We start from the raw sequence: 19,846 nt of genomic DNA on the forward strand, positions 1-19,846 counted from the left end.
CTACTCCTTGGGTTTTGGCCAGGTACTAGGGATCTGGACTGGCCACCAGAGAACGGGCTACTGGGCTTTATGGACCATTGGTCTGACCTAGTAAGTTTATTCTTATGTTGTGAATAACCTGCCACCAGGACTCTTTTTCTTATCAGATTTATGCCATAATCTTTCTAATCAACTGAGCGTTTCATATCAAGTAACTCAATCATACCAATTTTGAGTCATACGGTTTTGTTTTTTCTTAACTGAATGGACAGGAGCAATACTATCCAATATATTTTTTGCTGAAACTATCCCAATAAAGATGGAAATTAAGATCATTCTGGTCTGCCTCAAATGATGATTCATAACAAGACCAAAAATTAGATGGATTAATTGGGCTTCTAACACTAACTATGTTCTTTAAATTTCTAGTATTTAAATGGTATAGTTTCTGCCAGCTCAAATTAAAATTATACATCAGGTTATCTGACCATTTCACTGGGATCCAATCCCCTGAATTTAAATGGAGACTATATTTAATAATGTCCTTTGACGACAAAGATATTAGATCTAGATGATGTCCCTTTTGGTGTGTTATTGATAAGATAAGGATTCAATAAACCAGAGAGAATAAAAAAGCCTTCACCATCTTTCACTGATGAATCTCTCTTTTTCCAAATGCAAATTGATAGCACCAAGTAATAGGTTATAATCAGAAAAGGCTGAATTAAGCATCACATATTCCTAGAATTCGTCTCTTGCCTTACCCCATCAACCTGGTGGTACATAAAATGCAGTTTAAGGAATTATTAAAGTCCTTTTTTTCCAATTTATAGGAGATAATTTCCAAATCTTTAGTTTGCTTTGAATCTAAAATAGCAAAATTGAAATCCTCATTTAATATTAAACAAGGTGGTGGATTAACAATTATGTTCTCTACAAAAGGGAATGATCTTATAATCCTGGGGAAGTAAATCTCCTATAATGGGGCCATTAACTGATGATAACCATGTTTCAACCCAAAACAGAAGTACAGTTTTAGTGGCCTCTGTCCAATCTCTATCTGTGCTTTATTTCCAATCGATCTTACATTCAGAAACGCACAAGGAATTTTATGAAAGTCTTCAAAGGTGTTTAAATTAATATGTTCTAGAGATTTTAGGACTTGTTCCTTTCATACAGAAAGTTGGCAAGTAATATGTACATCTATTGGAAAAGGACCTGATTCAGTACAATCTATTAGTGTGCAAGATAACGGAAATATTTTGTCATTTTTTATCATCCGTTTTAAAGAATAACATACTGGAATTAATTTGTAAGCAGAAGCATTTAAAATCCTGCTTCTAGAAAAGAGCAAATAAAAACGTTAAACTTTCATCGTCGAATATTCAATAATATGACTAGGCAACTAGAAGAACTACTTGTCTTTCAGAAAATGGCCACCAGACATCTGACTTTATTCCTAACCAAACTGAATGAATCTCAACTAGGCCTATTAGCTGGTTTGCTAAAATACACTTCAGACACAGCTGGCTTCAGTAGGGCAAAAAAGACGTGAAGGAATGAGCCACTATAAGGAAGCACAAGGGTTATAATACAATCTTTGATAGAGAAATGAAGGCGCTCTAGAAAACCTCAAGGAGTGCAAACCTCTGGAGAAAGATTACCCAGTTTGTGGGGCGGAGGTGGGAGAGAATGGATTTGAGCATTCAACAGAATATACCTTTTTAATCATGATGGAACTGGAATTAAACGGGCACTCATCAGGCATCATGACCAGGTCAGAACTGCTGTCATCCAGAACCTCCTGTATGCTGTTCACGCTGCTGCTCTGACTGCCTGTGCTCACGGACATGCTAGGAATGGAGTGATCACTTCCCAGGCTGTCCATCTTCACATTCAGGCTTGCTCCATGCTCACTGTCCTACAAACCACACCAGCATTACAGTGTTAATTAGAATAGTAATAAACACACATTATCAAGTTTCGAGTTTTATTTTAGTCGGATGAATCGCTTATTTAGTTTTACTAAGCGAGATACAACATATCGTTTAAAATAATGTGTTAGACCGACAGACTTACAGACTAATCAATACAAAACTACAATTCAATATTTTAAAGTACAAAAGAGAGAGCATTAGGGAGGGAAAAATGGAAACCTGAAAGAAACTAATGTAAATTTTGAACGTAATTTAAAGATCAAAAGCATCTTTAAAAAGGGAACTCTTTAAGTTACTTTTAAAACGACTCAAATTATTTTCCTCTCTCACATGCTGAGGTAAAGTGTTCCAAAGTTGCGGAGCCATCACTGAAAACATATCATGTCGTCCAGTTCCAATAATTTTCAGAGAGGGGACGTCTACGAGCTTGTGATTAGTGGACCGGAGAGTAATTTATTAATAAATTGGGGTTCATTAGTGGAAAGGGTTTTAAATACTAGGAGTAAAATTTTAAAAGTAAGATGGTGGTTAATTGGAAGCCAGTGAGATTTAGTCAGAAAAGGAGTGACATGGTCATATTTTTTATCGTTATGAACGAGTTTAACGGCAGTGTTCTGGATTCTCTGAAAACGCTTCTTTTCTTTTTGCTTGACATTTATTAATAAAGAATTACAGTAATCAAGTTTAGCGATAATTAAAGAGTGAATTTTTAGCTCTAGAAACTTAGAGATCGAGCGAATCATTCTCAGTCTATAAAAACAAGATTTTACGGTATTACTTATGTGCTCGTGGTAAGAAAATTTAACATCGATGATGGCACCCAATATTTTTAGATATTACCAACTCCAGGTGAATGTTATCGAGGGTGAAAGGGATACTCAAGTTTATTCCCTTATTCCATGAGAAAAGAAGAGCTTTTGTTTTCTGTATATTTAGAGCTAACATGTTGGAACTAAGCCACTGTTTAACCCTCTCTAGTTTTTTATTAATCTCAAGTATTTCCTCCTTATTTTCTGGATTTAGAGGGCGTAAAAGTTGAATATCATCGGCGTATGAGAAGGTGGTGAAGCCTATAGACTTAATAGAGGAGACAGAAAAATATTAAACAATAATGGAGATAGAATGGATCCTTGAAGAATACCATAATTAAGAGTATAAGGTTTAGAGACAGTGTTATTGAAGATAACTATAGATGAATGATTAGAAAGAAAAGAGCTGAACCAATCAAATATTTGGTCACAGACACCTATGGACTTCAGTCTCTCAAGAAGTAATACATGATCAATAGTGTCAAATGCTGCTGACAAATCTAAGGAAAAGAGAATGACAGAGTTATGATGATCTAGGTCAGGGGTGCCCACACTTTTTGGGCTTGCGAGCTACTTTTTAAATGACCAAGTCAAAATGATCTATCAACAATAAAATAAAAAAAAAAAAACACAAAGCACACTGTACGCATAGAAAATGCTAATCATCATTCCTATTCCAGGGTTTTTCAAAGAGGTCAAAGCAGATGACTCTAAGCACTATCACCTCAGTAACAACCATACAAAAATAGACAAATACCCACCCCCCTCCCTTTTTACTAAACCACGATAGCAGTTTTTAGCGCAGGGAGCTGCGCTGAATGCCCAGCGCTGCTCTCGACGCTCATAGGCTCCCTGTGCTAAAAACCGCTATTGCGGTTTAGTAAAAGGGGATCACAGTGTAAAATATAGACAGCAGATATAAATTCAGACACATTTTGATCACTAAATTTAAAATAAAATCATTTTCCCTACCTTGTCTGGTGATTTCATGAGTCTCTGGTTGCACTTTCTTCTTCTGACTGTGCATACAATCTTTCTTCCCTTCTTTTAGCCTGTATGCTTCCTCTCCTCCAGACCTCATTCCTTCCCCCAACTTTTCCTTCCTCTTCCCTGCCCTTTCTTTCTCTCTGCCTCCCTTTCATTTTTTTCTGTTTCTCTTCTTTCCTTCTGTCTCCCTGCCTGCCCTTTTTCTTTCTTTCTCCCTGCCCTCCCCCAAGCCACTGCCACTGCCATTACCATCGGGGACCAGGACCCAAACGCCACCAATAACAGGCCCCAAGCTCTCCCTGCTTCGGCCAACCAGCATTCCTCTCCCCGACGTCAATTCTGCCGTCGGGAAGAGAAAGGCTGATCAGCCCAAGATCGTGATCAACCTATTGGGGGAAATGCTGCCGGGTCCTGCCTTCGCGGAAACAGAAAGTAGGCAGGACCCGGCAGGAAGAAGAACAAATGCTTCACTAACCTGTCTCCCGCATTAGCCCCTAGCGAACGCTTGCTTCAGGGCTTTCAACATGTGCGTGCCGGCTTCCCTTCTCCCCCCGCCCCCCCCGGACATAACTTCCGGTTTAGGAGGGAAGAGAAGAGAAGCACGTTAGAGCCCGGAGCATAAGTTCGCTACGGGCTGAAATCTCCAAGCCGGTTTTTTGGGGTTTTTTTTTATGTTCAGCAGCGGCAGATGACAGCTGAGCGGACCGCCCAGCTAAAAGGCCCTAGGGAGAACATTGGAGAGGAAGGCTGATCGGCCCGTAGATCAAGACGGCAACACGAGAATGGGCTCCGCGATCGACCCGCGTTGCCTTCCTGAGCTACTGGTCGATCGCGATCGACGCGTTGGGCACCCCTGATCTAGGTAATAAAGTATATTTGTGGTCAGACCGATCAGTGAGTATCTGTAGAATGGTTTTTCCTAAACCCTGTCTGGCTTGGATGTAGAGCATTAGTTGATTCGACAAAATCTGATAATTGATCAAATACTATTCTTTCTGTGAGTTTAGCTACAGTATAAGGAACCCTAATAGAACAACAAATGGAAGAATGTAATGGTTTATCGAATAAGTTGCACAGAATGGAGTATGTGAGAAGCAGGACACCTGGGTTCAAACCCCACTGCCACCGATTGCTATCTTGGGCAAAGACACTTAAGCCTCCACTGCTTCAGTAGATCATAAGCCCTCTTTGGATTGGAAAATATCGACGTAACTTGCATTGGGTTACTATTGAAAAGGTGTGAACAAAAGCCAAATTCAATCCAAATTGTCAATGCAATTAAACAATATCCTCTTTTGCTAGTACTGCTACTTAACCCTTTAACTGGCAAATGATGAAACGGCTACTTCACGTAACTTGATATTGAATGAGAGAAACGGTGCCAAGTAATTTGCATTTCTTCCATATGCAGATCTCCCATAAGAGCCATAGAAGATACATATTGCTTCTGAGCAACTATGTCAAATAAAGGGTTAAATAAGAATCGTATCAACTCTGAAGATTGCAGAGGACAAAAAGAAAACACACAAGAATCATTGCAACAATTGATACAGACTGATATGATGAGAACAAAGTCTCCAAGTTACAAATTAGAGAATGACACGGGGGGAAAAAAATCTGTCCCCGTCACCAGACCACCATCCCCTTCATTGCCCTGTCCCCGCCGTCCCCTTCACCGCCCCATCCCCGCAGCATCCACCCTTCCCTCTCGCCACCTCACTGCCCTTCGGAACCCCTCACACGGTCCGTGCATCTCCCTTCCTCCTCCTTACCTTCATGGTGCGTTTTAAGGCTTGAATAGCTTGTTGAAAGCTGCCGGAGTGTTCGTGCAGTCACGTGCTTGTGTGGGCGGAAGCTTCTCCTCTGCCGCAACTGGAAGCTGCATCAGAGGAGAAGCTTCTGTCCACACACGCACGCGACTGCACATACGCTCCGGCGGCTTCCAGCAATTCTCAAACTGTAAAACGCGCCGTGAAGGTAAGGGGAGAGAGGGAGATAGATAGATTCGGGAAGGTAGGAAGGAGGGAGGGAGACCGTGCGCGTTCCCTCCCTTAACTGCGGGGACAAAGCCATTCACCGCTCCACGGGGCGGTGGATGGCCTTGTCCCCGTACCTTCGGTGAGCACCTTTCCCCCCTCCACCGTTTTGGCAGGTTACCCATGGCTAGCCGTGGGTAACATCCACTGTCATTCTCTATTACGAATGAAGGTTATGGGATGGGCGACACTTCAACCTCACCACCGCATCCTACTGATTACATGGACTTAAATATCAGACCAGTCAGATCAGAACTACAGGTTTTATAGGTCATTGCTCATCAAACATGCTCCCTTAGATTTTCAACACTCCTACCTCCTCCTCTTCCTGCGACTCTGTCAAAGGCCCATTTCGTGCCTCCTGGAAAAGGATTTTCTTCATTTTCCTGTACTGAAGATTATCCAGCTCCCGTACAGCATCTTTTGTCCTCTGGATGAGGTCAATCAACACCCGTGCTGGCCGGTCTCGCCGAACAAATTCATGCTAGTTAAAAAAGACAAAGGTACAGAATAAAGCATCTTATGATTTATACACACTTAGCTTTCTATTCAAATTACCACTAGCCTGCAAGGAGCCACCTGATATCTTTCTAACATGTGCTTTCAGACACCTACAGTCGACTCTGCTTAAGTGCACGCTCTTCGGACTGGGTCTCCGTGTGCACTTAATAGGAGTGGGGGAGGGAGGGTGTAGTTAAGCCGGCTCAGTTTAAATATGGCGCGTGGACTGCTGGAGCCTAAAGTACAGGAAAGCTATGCCCTACAGCTTGAGTGGAAGCGGAGCACTCACTTTCCCAGCTGTCCCTGCACTTAAGCTGCTGTGTGAAGCCTAGCCATTCCCAGTCAGAATGTGATTGCATTTAACCAGAGTGAACATAACGTGAAAGAATAGAGGATGAACCTATGACATCAGTGCGCATAAACGGATTGTGTGCTTATCAGAATTGCAAATAGCCAGTGTTTACATCCATTGACTTTAATGTAAAAAAAAACGGGACTCTGGTGGTAGGCTGCGGATAACTGCAGTGTGCTCTTAACCAGCATGCACTTAGAAGAAGACAAGGAAAACACAGTCATGGTTCTCCCATCAAGGTGATTAGAGTTGTAACCGCCTCTCTGGCACGCTAACCTCCCATACTCCATCTTCTTAGAAAAAAGGGAATTTCTGTTAGTCATTATTTCCTCCACAATTTCATTATTTACTTACTGGATTTGCATTCTATCATTCTAAGCAGAAGAAAATCAAACATATTTCCAATCCAAAAGACAATATTCTAACACACAAAAAAGCAAAAACTATATCAATAAATATTTATTTATTTGTTCATTTTTCTCTACCATTCTCCCAGGAGAGCTCAGAACGGTTTACATGAATTTATTCAGGTACTCAAGCAGTTTTCCCTGTCTGTCCCGGTGGGCTCACAATCTCTCTGATGTACCTGGGGCAATGGAGGGATTAAGCAACTTGCCCAGGGTCACAAGGAGCAGCGTGGCTTTGAACCCACAACCTCAGGGTGCTGAGGCTGGAGCTCTAACCACTGCACCACACTCTCCCCCTGAACTGTCAGTACTTGGACTAGTACCACTACTACTCTCCATCATACCATCAATGTTCAAAGCAGCTGATAAAGACACAAAAAAGGAGAAAATGTTGAACGTAACAAAAAAGTGGGACATATGAAAGTCTGGGGTTTTAAAGAATTTTAATCCATAATAAGAATAATTAAAAAAAAAAAAAAAGTCACACTTCATAAAGATACAGAACTTGTATCGCATCAAGTTTGAGGCGATACATGTTTTGTATCTTTATGAAGGAGAAGCTGTAAAGCTCCCCCTCCTGATTTGCGGTTTCCCCACTCGTGAATTCGGTTATTCGCAAATGTTTTGCCCCTTGTTTTTTAATGCAGAAATGCTGCTCCAAACATCCCCCAGACCTTACCTGGTGATCTAGCAGTGACGTGGGGCAGGAGTGATCTTCCTCGCTCCTGCCCCATGCAGAGTCATCATCAAAATAGCTGCCGTAAGTTCCCGTTATCTGGTTTCTGCTTTCCTCATTCAATTCCTTCCATCTACTGTCTGCCTTCTCTCTGCCTTTTCCATATGCTCCGTTACTGTTACTCTCCCTTCCATCTCTCCCTCTGCATCTCTCTCTTCCCCATTTCCCTCCAGCGTCTTCTCCCCTCTCTCTTCCCCATTTCTCTTCAGTGTTTTCTCCACTCTCTCTTTCCCATTTCCCTTCAGCGTCTTCTCCCCTCTCTCTCTTCCCCATTTCCCTTCAGCATCTTCACCCCACTCTCTCTTCCCCATTTCCCTTCAGCGTCTGTTCCTCTCCACCCCCCTTCAGCACCCTTCGAACGGTCCAGCAGCCCCCTCCCTCCTGCTTGCCATGGTCTGAACATCTCCCTCCCTTCCTTCTCCTTACCTTCGTGGTGATTTTTAATTTTCTTTCAACAAGTAGACGGAGCCTTGAAGTTGTGTGCAGCTGCCGGAAACTTCTCCTTTGACGCAACTTCCTGTTTCCGGTTGCGTCAGAGGAGAACTAGCCGCGGTTAACAGCCACCATGTCATTCTCTAGTACCAGCACTCAACATGACTTCTGGAAAGTAGCTTGAATCATTGCACTGTTCTCCCCTCCTCAACAAGTGCAGCACCCCTAATCACCCAGCCCTTCCCAACATAAGAAGCATCCCAATCATACCCTGATCTTCCTCCTAACCTCCCACAGCCACAAGTGAATCCCTTTGAATGCTTCCCATAAAAGTTGGCCACTTTCAAGACCTCCCCCAAAAGAAGCACCCCTCTCCAGATATCCCAGCAGGTTCCCTAGACCTATTTGAATATCCATGGTAGTCCAGTGGCTCATCTGGACAGAAGCAAACCTCATATGCTACTGTCCCTGTCAGCTTGCTGAAAAATGGCCACCATGAGATACACAAACATTAGCATCTCCATTGTAAATGCCAGTTTCTGCAACCTTTGTAAATATTAACACTTGCATGCTATAAACACAATATTTCAGGAAACTACATGCATGTTTACCTCTTTTTATTGATGTAACTGCTCAAGAAGATACAAAGACAATGAATAATTATTATGAGATGGAAAAATCTCTTAATGTTGGGTTCACAGGAAGGATGCATTATTCCTTGCTGAGAAGGAATGGTAGTGAAGGCAAATAGAGTAGACACGCTGGATGGTGTGAATAACATGAAGAAAGACCTGGCGAAGCTTGAAGAATGGCCTAATGCTAAGAAATGCAAGGTCATGCATTTGGGCTGCAAAAACCTGAGGGAATGGTACAGATTAGGGAATGAAGAGCTTATGTGAACGAAAGAAGAGCGGGACTTGGGTGTGATTGCATGTGATGATCTTAAGATGGCCAAACAGGTTGAAAAGGTGACGGCGAAAGCTAGAACGATGCTAGGTTACATAGGAAGAGGTATGGCTAGTAGGAAAAAGGAGGTATTGATGCCCCTGTATAAGACTCTGGTAAAACTTCATTTAGAATATTGTGTATAATTCTGGAGGACGCATCTTCAAAGAGATATAAAAAGGTTGGAATTGGTCCAGAGGAAAGCTACTAAAATGGTGCGTGGTCTTCATCATAAGGTGTATGGGGACAGACTTAATAGATCTCAATCTCTATACTTTGAAGGAAAGGCAGACGAGGGGAGATATGATAAGAGACGTTTAAATTCAAAATATGATCAAAAATGTTATTAGCCAGATGGTGGAAATATCATATGAAAAACTATTTATAATCAGTGGAGAAAAAGCCTCACCATCAACAATATACGGACGGCAACCCAATGAGTTTTTTAGCCAGTCCTGGTCTGTGTATGGCCGTTTGGTGGAGGATGGGCAGGGGAGGGCTTCAATGGCTGGAAGGGTGTAGATGGGCTGGAGTAAGTCTTAACAGAGATTTTGGCAGTTGGACCCCAAGCACAGTACCGGGTAAAGCTTTGGATTCTTGCCCAGAAATAGCTAAGAAGAAAAATTAAAAAATTTAAATAAAAAAAAAAATGTAAATTGAATCAGGTTGGGCAGACTGGATGGACCATTCAGGTCTTTATCTGCCGTTATCTACTATGTTACTATGTATCATAGGCAAAAAAACTCCACTACTTTTTCAAATGTAGTTTTTCAAAATAGGAAAAAGCCACCACTGTGCACAGGGACAAAGAAAAAGAACCACACATAGTTCACTTATCTTCATAGATGTACATTATAGACTCAACGAATCTATCTTCCTGCTATAGCAATTCTAACGCTGAGCTGAAGAGTCCGGAACTAGCTGTTACTTCCAACAAGGCTCTTGTTTCGCTATGTACTGGCTGCGTCAGGGAAATCAACGACGAGAGGGAGAACTAGATGGCCTTGAGCATGCGTAGATGCATGCTCAAGGCCCAGCAGAGGCAGGAACTTCTTCAAGCGGCACCAGCACGTTCTGTGGGCTGCGTGCCGGTGCCAGACGGAGGTAAGTTTGAAGTTGTTCGGGTGGGGGGGTGCTGGTTCGCGCGCGGGGGGCAGTTCACACAGGGGACCTGTGTGTGCAGAGGGGGAGCGATGCCGGTTATCGGGGGAGTGCTCGCAAATCGAGTAACACTCGGTTTGCGAGACAAGATTTGCGAGAATGTTTTGCTCGTCTTGCAAAACACTCGCAAACCGGGTTACTTGCAAACCGAGGCTTGACTGTACTGCCTTAGACCACAATTAACAATGGGGAGTTAAGGCCAGAATATACGAGAAGAAATTTCTTAATCATTGAGGCAAAATATTTTTTTTTTAAAAAGGCTTAACATGTTTGCTTTCTTATAATTCACTTCGTCAACTTCAGGCTATCTTTTTCAGCTCCAGAAAAGATTTTAAGTGGTCAGGAAGAAAAAAATACATACTTAATTTGGGCATACTTCACTATACACTTGCAAAGATATGCTAATAAGAAAGATGCTCCCAGGGATATTACTTCTTGTCTTAAGGAAAGAAATTGTTTCCTTCTTTCTTGGGTCACCTTTGTTACATCTAAGTATGCCCATATTCTCTTGCCATAAAACAGATTTTTAGAAAACTTAAAATATAATTTCATAAATAAGTCTAAGTCCTGTTGAAATACGAAGGATATTAGTAGTGTTATTCTCAGTGTTGAATCAGAAATGGATTCCTCTAGGGTAGCGGATATATTTTTAACATCAATTTGTGAAGATTGCATATTCTCTCCTTCCAAGGCCTCCTGGGATTTTTTTTTAGCAGATAATGGAAGGTAATAAATCTTATTTAGTGGAAGAATAAATTCTGGAGAATATTTCAAAACTTCCTGTAAATATTTTTTAAACATTTCATAGGGAGAAATCCCTGGAGAGTTAGGAAAGTTTCAAAACTCTCACATTCAACCTTCTGTTGTGATTTTCAATGTTCTCTATTTTCCGGTGTAACAATTCACTATCCTTTATTGCAGTGTTTTTATAAGCTTGTATTACAAATTTGTTCTATTAGGGACCCCCTAGCCGACACAATCGGGCGCCCCGGGAGATGTAATAGATCTTTGTGTACTTTTGGGAGAAAATATACTACCGGAACTTTAAACTGTTGGAATGTCAAAAATTTGTATTCAGCTTGCGTAATACAACCAGATTTTCTCCCTTCATTAACAATGTTCAATATTTCCGAGAAAATCTCATCCAAAGGATCATTATGCAAAGGCTGATACACTTGAATGTCATTAAGCTGAGAATAAGCTTCCCGGAAATATTCACCTTTATCCCAAATTACAACGCCTCCTCCCTTATCTGCTCTCCTTATTAAAATGGAGGGATCTTTTTGGAGGTTTAACAACATTTTTCGCTCCCCAATTGACAAATTTTGAATTTGAGGATAATGCGCTCTTTCAAGTTTTTATAGCTCTACATATTCTAAAGCTTTAAACCCCATTAATACTGGGTCTACATTCCTGGGAGGAACCCATTTACTTTTCTCATGGACTACAAAACGGTCTCTTTTTGGTTCACATTCTGCAAAGAAAAATTTTAATTGTAAAATTTGAAAAAATCTTTCAAGATCTGCTTGTAGACTAAAGAGATCATATTGTTTCAAAGGAATGAAAGATAGGCCTTTATTCAATAAGGATTCTTCTTGCACAGACAACTGTCTGGCAGACAAGTTTATTATTCCATCTGCCCTATCCTGGTTGACCGAGTTATCGGACCTCCTAGTGGCACTTGTTTCGGAGGCCTCTCCTGAATTGGCCTCTTTTTCCTAAAAAAGGCTTCAGCCCAGTAGCTTTATTAACATCATCACTACTTCCCGATGAGTCAGTTATAGTCATCTCCTTATTTTATTGCCCTCATCATTTGCTCTCATCCATTTATATACAAATCCATCTGTATAATCTTTTTCATCCCTTTGATATTTTTTAATTTTCAATTCTTCTTTAAATTCATCAACCTTATTTTGCAATTCTTGAATTGTTGAAAATCTGATTAATTTTTTAGTGTTTCAATTTCTTTGTTAATAATCTCCCCTTCTTTCAATTTGTCTTGAGATGTCTGAATTATCAACAACATTAAATCCAATGAACACTGGTTCAGGATATTGTTCCAGGGTTCAACAAAAACTTTATCATCTGTGAACAAATCTGGGATGTTTAAATACCTACGTAATGTAAATGCGTATGAGTCGAATCTCTTTACTTTGAAGGGAAACTCTGCAATGAGAGGGCATAGGATGAAGTTAAGAGGCGACAGGCTCAGGAGTAATCTAAGGAAATACTTTTTTACAGAAAGGGTGGTAGTTGCGTGGAACAGTCTCCCGGAAGAGGTGGTAGAGACAGAGACTATGTCTGAATTCAAAACGGCCTGGGATAGGCATGTGGGATCTCTCGGAGAGAGAAAGAGATAATTGTTACTAAAGATGGGCAGACTAGATGGGCCTTTTTAAATTTTCTTTTTTTATTATTTAATTATTATTATTTATTTCAATATAATGTCAAGTGTAACTTGTACAGAAAGCAAATTTAACCAAAGCATATACAATCATATAAATCCATACTTAACAGATGTTAAGCAATTTACAAAAATAATTATTATGGTGAAATTAGCTCAAGTCCTCTTTAGATCCAAGAGTTTTAGTAGTGAGAAAAACAAGAAAAAACAACTAATATTAAGAAGTAATGCTATTCCTATAGATCGGGAACGGAGTTACTATTTTCTTTTAGAGCTCAAGATTGAATTTTCTCCTTGTACAGACGGGACATAGCCACAAAATTGATCAAATGATGAGGCTCAAAGAAACATATTTAGTAGAGTGATAACGGACAATGCACTTACAAGGGTCTCTTAAATAGAATGTAGCCCCTAGTGAGGTGACCCCCGGTTTTAAAAGAAGAAAATCACGTCTACGTTTTTACATTTCCCTTGAAACATCAGGGAACATTTGAATTTTACAACCAAGAAATTTGTTCTGTTTGTTCTTTAAAAATAGTCTCAATAGCCAAGATTTATCAATTAAAAGTGCCAATGTAGCAACTAATGTTGCAGGTGTAACCACCTCCGTATCCGACTTCTCCAGAATCTCAGTAATAATCAATGCTTGTCCTTCAGTAGGCTGTCGGTGTGGAGTTTTGCTAGGGAGATAGTACACTTGAGAAAATGGTGGAAGATTACCTTCCGGAACTTCTAAAATTTCTAATAAGTATCTCCTAAGCATATCTCTAGGTGTAACCATAGTTATTCTTGGAAAGTTTATCAGTTTCAAATTGTTAATACGCGCCTGATTCTCTAATGACTCTACTTTTCTTCTTAGATTCATATTATCTTTAATTAAAGTTTCCTGGAGTTGTTTTACTGAAACCATATCCTGCTGGGTCTTTTGAAGTAAATTATTAGAAGAAGTCATGTCCAATTTTAATTTTTCTAATTCTTCTGAATGGTGAATAAGTTTATTTTCAATCTGTTGGAAGTTGGGACTAATTACCTTCCCAAAATTTGCTACCAGGTCCCAAAGGGCTTCTAAGGTCACCTCAATAGGCCTATCCCAAAAGGAAGCTTGTATTGAAGTGCATAGTCTCTCACCTTCCTTAGGATAACCTGGGTTCTGTTCCTTCTGGTTCAGTCCTCCTCCTGCTTTTATGATTCCCACAGAATCTTTCCCGGAGATTACCCAAACCGGGATCTCCATTTCCAGGCTCCCCGATGTTGAATCGTCCGCCTCTGGGGATAGTACCACCCCTTCTTTCGGGGTTTCCTGGCCCCTGGGAGAACTGGCCGACTGTGGTGGAGGAGGTGGTGCTCTGATCTCCGGGCTAAGGGTGGTGTCTGGCCCAAGAGAGATCCCGCCGGTCTCGCTCGCACCCGGGATCCTCAAAGTGCTAGCAACCGGAGTCACAAATGCAGCTCCCTGCATCCTCCAAAGCAGATCCTCAATGTTGCCGAGAGACAGCCCCTCGGAGCGCCACGAGGCACCAGCAATGCTCCTGCCTCTCCTCTTCGGTATCGCATCCCAAGAACGAGTGCAACCAAGCTGGAAATAGCAGTCGCCAACCAGAAAACAGGTAACTGGAGCGCTTCAGTCGGCGGCTTGTCCCCAATCACTCAGGCAGCAGCCATCTTGGATCTTATATGAACAATCTATTATTACACTTTTAAAATTCTTACCCCTCCCTATTGTATTTACCTTTCTTGTTTACTTTACTATGCTTATTGTAGTTCTCCCCACTTCCCCTAAGTATAAGTTTGTAATGTTTGTGTGTAGTTGTAGTTAGTGACCCTGTTTTTAATTGTAAACCGCTTTGAATTTATGATATTACGATCCATCAAAATTTTAATAAAAAATTGTAAGGAATATGGTGATGGGAATTATTATATGTTTTTGTGTGTTCAAAGATTGTTATGGAATAGGGGGAAGGGGGGAGATAACTTCTAAACTGGATTATTGCAGAATATTAAGTGTTGTATCTAAGTTAAAAATGTTTTTATTTGCTGAAACACTTATTACTTATTATAAGTTTTAAAAATGAACAAAGATTTTTAATAAAAGTGTCACAAAATAAATAAATAAAATTAAAATAAAAAAACTTGATGTTTCTATGTTTCTAAATTAATTAAAACGCGCTGAAAATTTTAAACCAGGATACCGAAGAGAAGAAGTTCTGCCAAACTAAAAAAAACAAAATAACCAACCGAGATCTTTTTCACTTTGGAAAGTTTTCTTTAAGCTAAACTGGCTGCAAAATGATTCTGGAATATTGTCTCCGCACCAGAGAAACTGAAGGATCACAGGGTCTGACATGTGTAAAGTCATGCATAAAAAGTTTTCCTAGTAAGCTCTAAAAGTATCTTCCATGTTGGCTTGAAACAAAGTCATACGAACTGTTTGTGAGAGGCTCAGATCACAAAACCACCTCTGGTTACCTATGCAACAAACAGTGCAGTTTAAGATTGTTGCGATTATACATCAGACAAGATTACAAGAATTTTTTGAGATCTATAAACCGAGAAGAGAGCTTAGAGATGTAAATGGGATGACATTAAGTTTGGAGGGGATAATGTCGACTATGCATGCTAGGATCAGAGCTTCAACGATATCTGTGGCTGGCGAAGAACTATGGAATGCCTTGCGTGGGGATGAATTTTAAGAAAATGCTGAAAACTCAGTTATTTGCCAATGTCTTCTTATGCTAAGGCAGGGGTGCCCAATACGTCGATCGCAGAGCGGGTTCCCTTCTTCCCTTCTCTTTTTTCCCCTCTTGACTGGCCCGCTCCTGAATTCTGCTGCTGCCGCTGCTGCTCAACATTTAAAAAAAAAAACGGCTTGGAGAACTTATGCTCCGGGGGCTAACGTGTGCTTGTACCGGCTTCCCTTCTCTTCCCTCTGAAACCGGACGTTATGTCGGGGGGGAGAGAAGGGAAGCCGGCACGCACATGTTAGAGCCCCGTTCGCGGGCTAAAGCGGGAGACAGGTCAGTGAAGCTTGCGATTTGCTCTTCTTGCTGCCAGGTCCTGCCTACTTTCTGTTTCCTCAAAGGCAGGACCCGGCAGCATTTTTCCCAATAGGTCGATCTTGGGCCAATCAGCCTTCCTCTCCCCGACGTCAATTCTGCCGTCGGAGAGGAAGTTCTGGCCAACGGAACTTCCTCTCCGACGGCAGAATTAACGTTGGGGAGAGGAATGCTGGTGGGCCCGAAGCAGGGAGAGCTTGGCCGGCGGCGGGCGGCTTTGGGGGCCTGTTATCCGATGGCAGCGGCAGTGGCAATGGCTTGGGGGAGGGCAGGGAGGGAGAAAGAGGGCAGGCAGGGAGACAGAAGGAAAGAAGAGAAACAGAAAAAAAGAAAGGGGGCATGAAGAGAGAAAGAAAGAGAGGGCAGGGAGAGAAGAAGAAAACATTGGGGGGGGAGGAATGAGGTCAGGAGGAGAGGAAGCATACAGGCTAAAAGAAGGGAAGAAAGATTGGATGCACAGTCAGAAGAAGAAAGTGCAACCAGAGACTCATGAAATCACCAGCCAAGGTAGGAAAAATGATTTTATTTTAAATTTAGTGATCAAAATGTATCTGAATTTATATATTTTACTAAACCGCAATAGAGGTTTTTAGCGCAGGGAGCCTATGAGCGTCGAGAGCAGTGCTGAGCATTCAGCGCAGCTCCCTGCGCTAAAATCTGCTATCGTGGTTTAGTAAAAAGGGAGGGGGGTATGGTTGTTAGTGAGGTGACAGTGCATAGAGTCATCTGCTTTGACCTCTTTGAAAAACCATGGAATAGGAATGATGATTAACATTTTCTATGCGTACAGTGTGCTTTGTGTTTTTTTTTAATTTTATTGTTGGTAGATCATTTTGACTTGGTCATTTTAAAAGTAGCTCGCAAGCCCAAAAAGTGTGGGCACCTCTGTGCTAAGATATATTTCAGTTGATAATCAATCGCCTTTTAGAATTTTCTTAACCGCAATGTATGATTTAAAGCTTGCTTGTATTTCTGATTTGATTGAATTTGCATTCTATCCCTGTTTATAACAGGGATGATTAATGATGTTGTTTAGACATGTCTATGTTATATGTGACAATCGTAGGGAAACAAGATTTTATGTATGTGACATGGAAACCGCAGTTGTATGCGGTATATAAATTTTTTAATAAATAAATAAGAAAAAAAACTTACCCGCAATAGTTCTGCTGATGTTGGTCTATCCTGAGGTATTTTCTGCAAGCAGTAGTCAACAAATGCTCTAAATGCATCCGTCCTGTATTTGGAAATATATTAAAAGGAAACAAAGAAGGACCTTAATGAACTCCTGCAACTTGTAATAAATTCTGGGATTTTCTTAACGATGCATTTTTTATTTGTCTTCTGGGTATAAATTTGTAGAACATGAGAAACTGAAGTACTAGGTTAATTCCCATGGCAACTTTTCACTTACACACAGAGTTTTCTCTCTGTAGATTACTACTACAGGAGGTCTTCAAGATCTACTACTAGTTAACACTGCTGTAGTGCTAAAGGGCGTACAGATATCTCTTACAGTCATGTATAGTAAATTCTCTCAGATTATTAGAATACAGTCAAACCTCGGTTGCGAGTAATGCGGTTTGCGAGTGTTTTGCAAGACGAACAAAACATTTTCGCAAACAGTGACTCGCAAACCGAGTATTGACTCGATTTGCGAGTCCCCCCTGCCCACCCAAACTGAAGCCTTACCCCCATCTGGCACCGGCACGCAGCACCAACCCACAGGAGGTGCCGGTGCCCGAAGATCGTGCTGCTTGCTGGATTGGGCCTTGAGCATCTGTGCATGCTCAAGGCCTTCTGGCTCTCATTCTGTCCGAGAATCTCGGAGAGAGGCGGGAACCAGAAGTCCTTGAGCATGTGCAGATGCTCAAGGCCCAGTCCGGCAAGCAGCACAATTTTCGGGCACTGGCACCTCCTATGGGTTGGTGCTGTGTGCCGGTGCCAGATGGGGGTAAGGCTTCGGTTTTGGCAGGCAGGCGTTCGCGAGGGGGGGCGATGTCAGTTCGTGGGGGGGGGGCGTGGCGTTTGCGAGGGGTGGGGTTTACTCTGGGTACGGTTCTTCTTATGGATCAGTGTGTGTCTGTGCAAATATATTCTTTTAATGCCAATTAGATAGCAAAAGCCAGAAAAATGTACTACCTAGGCCTGCAAAGGCAGGTGCCTAGAAGATCTTACCCAAAGCTTACTTGAATTCTCTAGTGAGAATGCAAGCAAATCCCATCCACTATCCTAGATAAAACCCATTCAAGTGTACATTTATGTAAGTTGCTGCCTAAGCCATACCATACAGGTAATTTACCATTCCAGTGGTAGTTAGACAGTGTCTGTTCTAGGTGCAAGTACAGTCCTAGAGCAGAGACTAAACTAGTGTCTGTTGTTTTATTCATAGAGGTATTCATGAAACTCCAGTACTTTTGAAGTTAAAAAGGTCAGAAAATGTAAAGAAAGTATAGCTAAAGAAAAATAGAACTCTAGATATCCCTAAATTTCCCTAAAATAAAGAGAACCTCAGTATTACCTAACTTAATTGGTCCCTATGCTCAAATGTGTTTTTTTTTGTTTTTTGTTTTTTTTATAGTAACCTAGAATTAAATTAATAAAGTGTAAAATAATGCAGTGTTAAGAAAATCAAATATATGCTTGTGTGTGAGACTGTCAGCTTAGGAGGAGAGGGGGACCTGCCCCCCCTCCTCCTCCAGAGTAAGGTTTCTGTGTAAGGCTATGCAGTTTGAACCTGTCAGCTTAGGAAGAGTTTTTTTTTCCTTTAGGGCTGAGAACTTCTCAGCACCATGTTAATAATTGTAGATTCTCTTGAATGTGTTATAATGTTAATTCAGAAATCAAATGTACTGTTCTAAAACTCTGTCTAACTTTTAAACATGGAGGGATTTTTTTTTCTTTGTCCAACTTTGAAGACCACCTCTTTGGTGAACTGTTATTGGTTGTCAAACTTGATGATGTCACTGAGCCAAAAGTTATATAATAGAATGACCAGAGATATGAGTTCGAGACTGTTATGAGAAGGCCAGCATTTGGCAACTATGACGAGCCCCCATTAGCGCAACTGTTAAGCAATTATGCTTGAGTCTTTTGATCTCATAATGGAAAAATAGAAACAATAATTCAATAAATCTTAATTATAATTTTGAAAACCTTGCGCTGGTGTCATTTTGCATGTGTTATTATTTTCAAACCGAAGCTTTCAAAAAGGCGTCGATGTCCCTTGCTCAATGGGGGATGTGGACGCACCGGTGGCCGGGGTGGGGGGGAGGGGAGATGGAACCAATCAAGCGAGTTTCCCTTACTTCCTATGGGGAAACTCGCTTTGAGATACGAGTAATTTGGTTTACGAGCATGCTTCTGGAACGAATTATACTCGTAAACCAAGGTTCCACTGTAATTGTTTCAGAAATTTCTACACCACATGCATATCTACACAAAGCAAATAGGAGAAGGATCCCAAGACACAAAAAAGCTATTCCAGTTACTAAAAGAACTCACAGACACCACACCATATTTGACCAATAACATCTCCCCCCTCCCTCAGTCAACGTATTAGCCACATTCTTCAAAAATAAGATTGCAAATATCAGAGCTACGTTCAATGGAACACCCACTCACCTAGAAGAAATCCCAACCTCTCCCACAGAAAAAGAATTGATAGCAGCAGACAGAACCTGGTCCCACTTCAACAAACTATACAACAAATATAGTCATGTAGCCTGTGAACTTAACCACTGCCCACCATACCTATTGAAAACCTCCAGTACGCTATTCTGTACTCTGCTCCTACAATGGATACAAACCCTACTCACAGACAGCCAGTTCCCACAAAACCTCAGCGAAATCATCATAACTCCAATCTTAAAAGACCCCAAAGAAGCAATGGACCAACCATCCAACTACAGACCAATAGCCTCAATACCACTGTATGTCAAACTAATGGAAAGCCTAGTAGCTAAAGCCCTAAACGTATACCTAGAAAACCATAACTTACTTCACTCCACACAGTCTGGCTTCAGAACCAACTACAGCACTGAGACCCTACTAGGAACACTCATGGACATCGCAAGACAACACCTCTGCACAGGCAAAAAAAATGAT

At 41.3% G+C, this 19,846-nt stretch overlaps 1 protein-coding gene across 6 annotated transcripts in view; it reads right to left on the reverse strand.

Moving 5' to 3' along the window:
* The window catches only part of TAOK3 (TAO kinase 3), a 236,064-nt gene that overhangs the window by 113,327 nt on the left and 102,891 nt on the right, over window positions 1-19,846 (reverse strand). For all 6 annotated transcript variants that reach the window (XM_033957286.1, XM_033957284.1, XM_033957283.1 and 3 more), the window contains 3 exons: window positions 16,895-16,976; window positions 6,065-6,232; window positions 1,700-1,900 (listed from right to left, as the gene is read on the reverse strand). In XM_033957286.1, coding sequence (XP_033813177.1) covers window positions 1,700-1,900; window positions 6,065-6,232; window positions 16,895-16,976 — 451 coding nt within the window. The remainder of the gene's footprint in view (window positions 1-1,699; window positions 1,901-6,064; window positions 6,233-16,894; window positions 16,977-19,846) is intronic.

This window comes from Geotrypetes seraphini, chromosome 8, assembly GCF_902459505.1.
Source record: "Geotrypetes seraphini chromosome 8, aGeoSer1.1, whole genome shotgun sequence".
NCBI classification, from domain to species: Eukaryota; Metazoa; Chordata; class Amphibia; order Gymnophiona; family Dermophiidae; genus Geotrypetes; species Geotrypetes seraphini.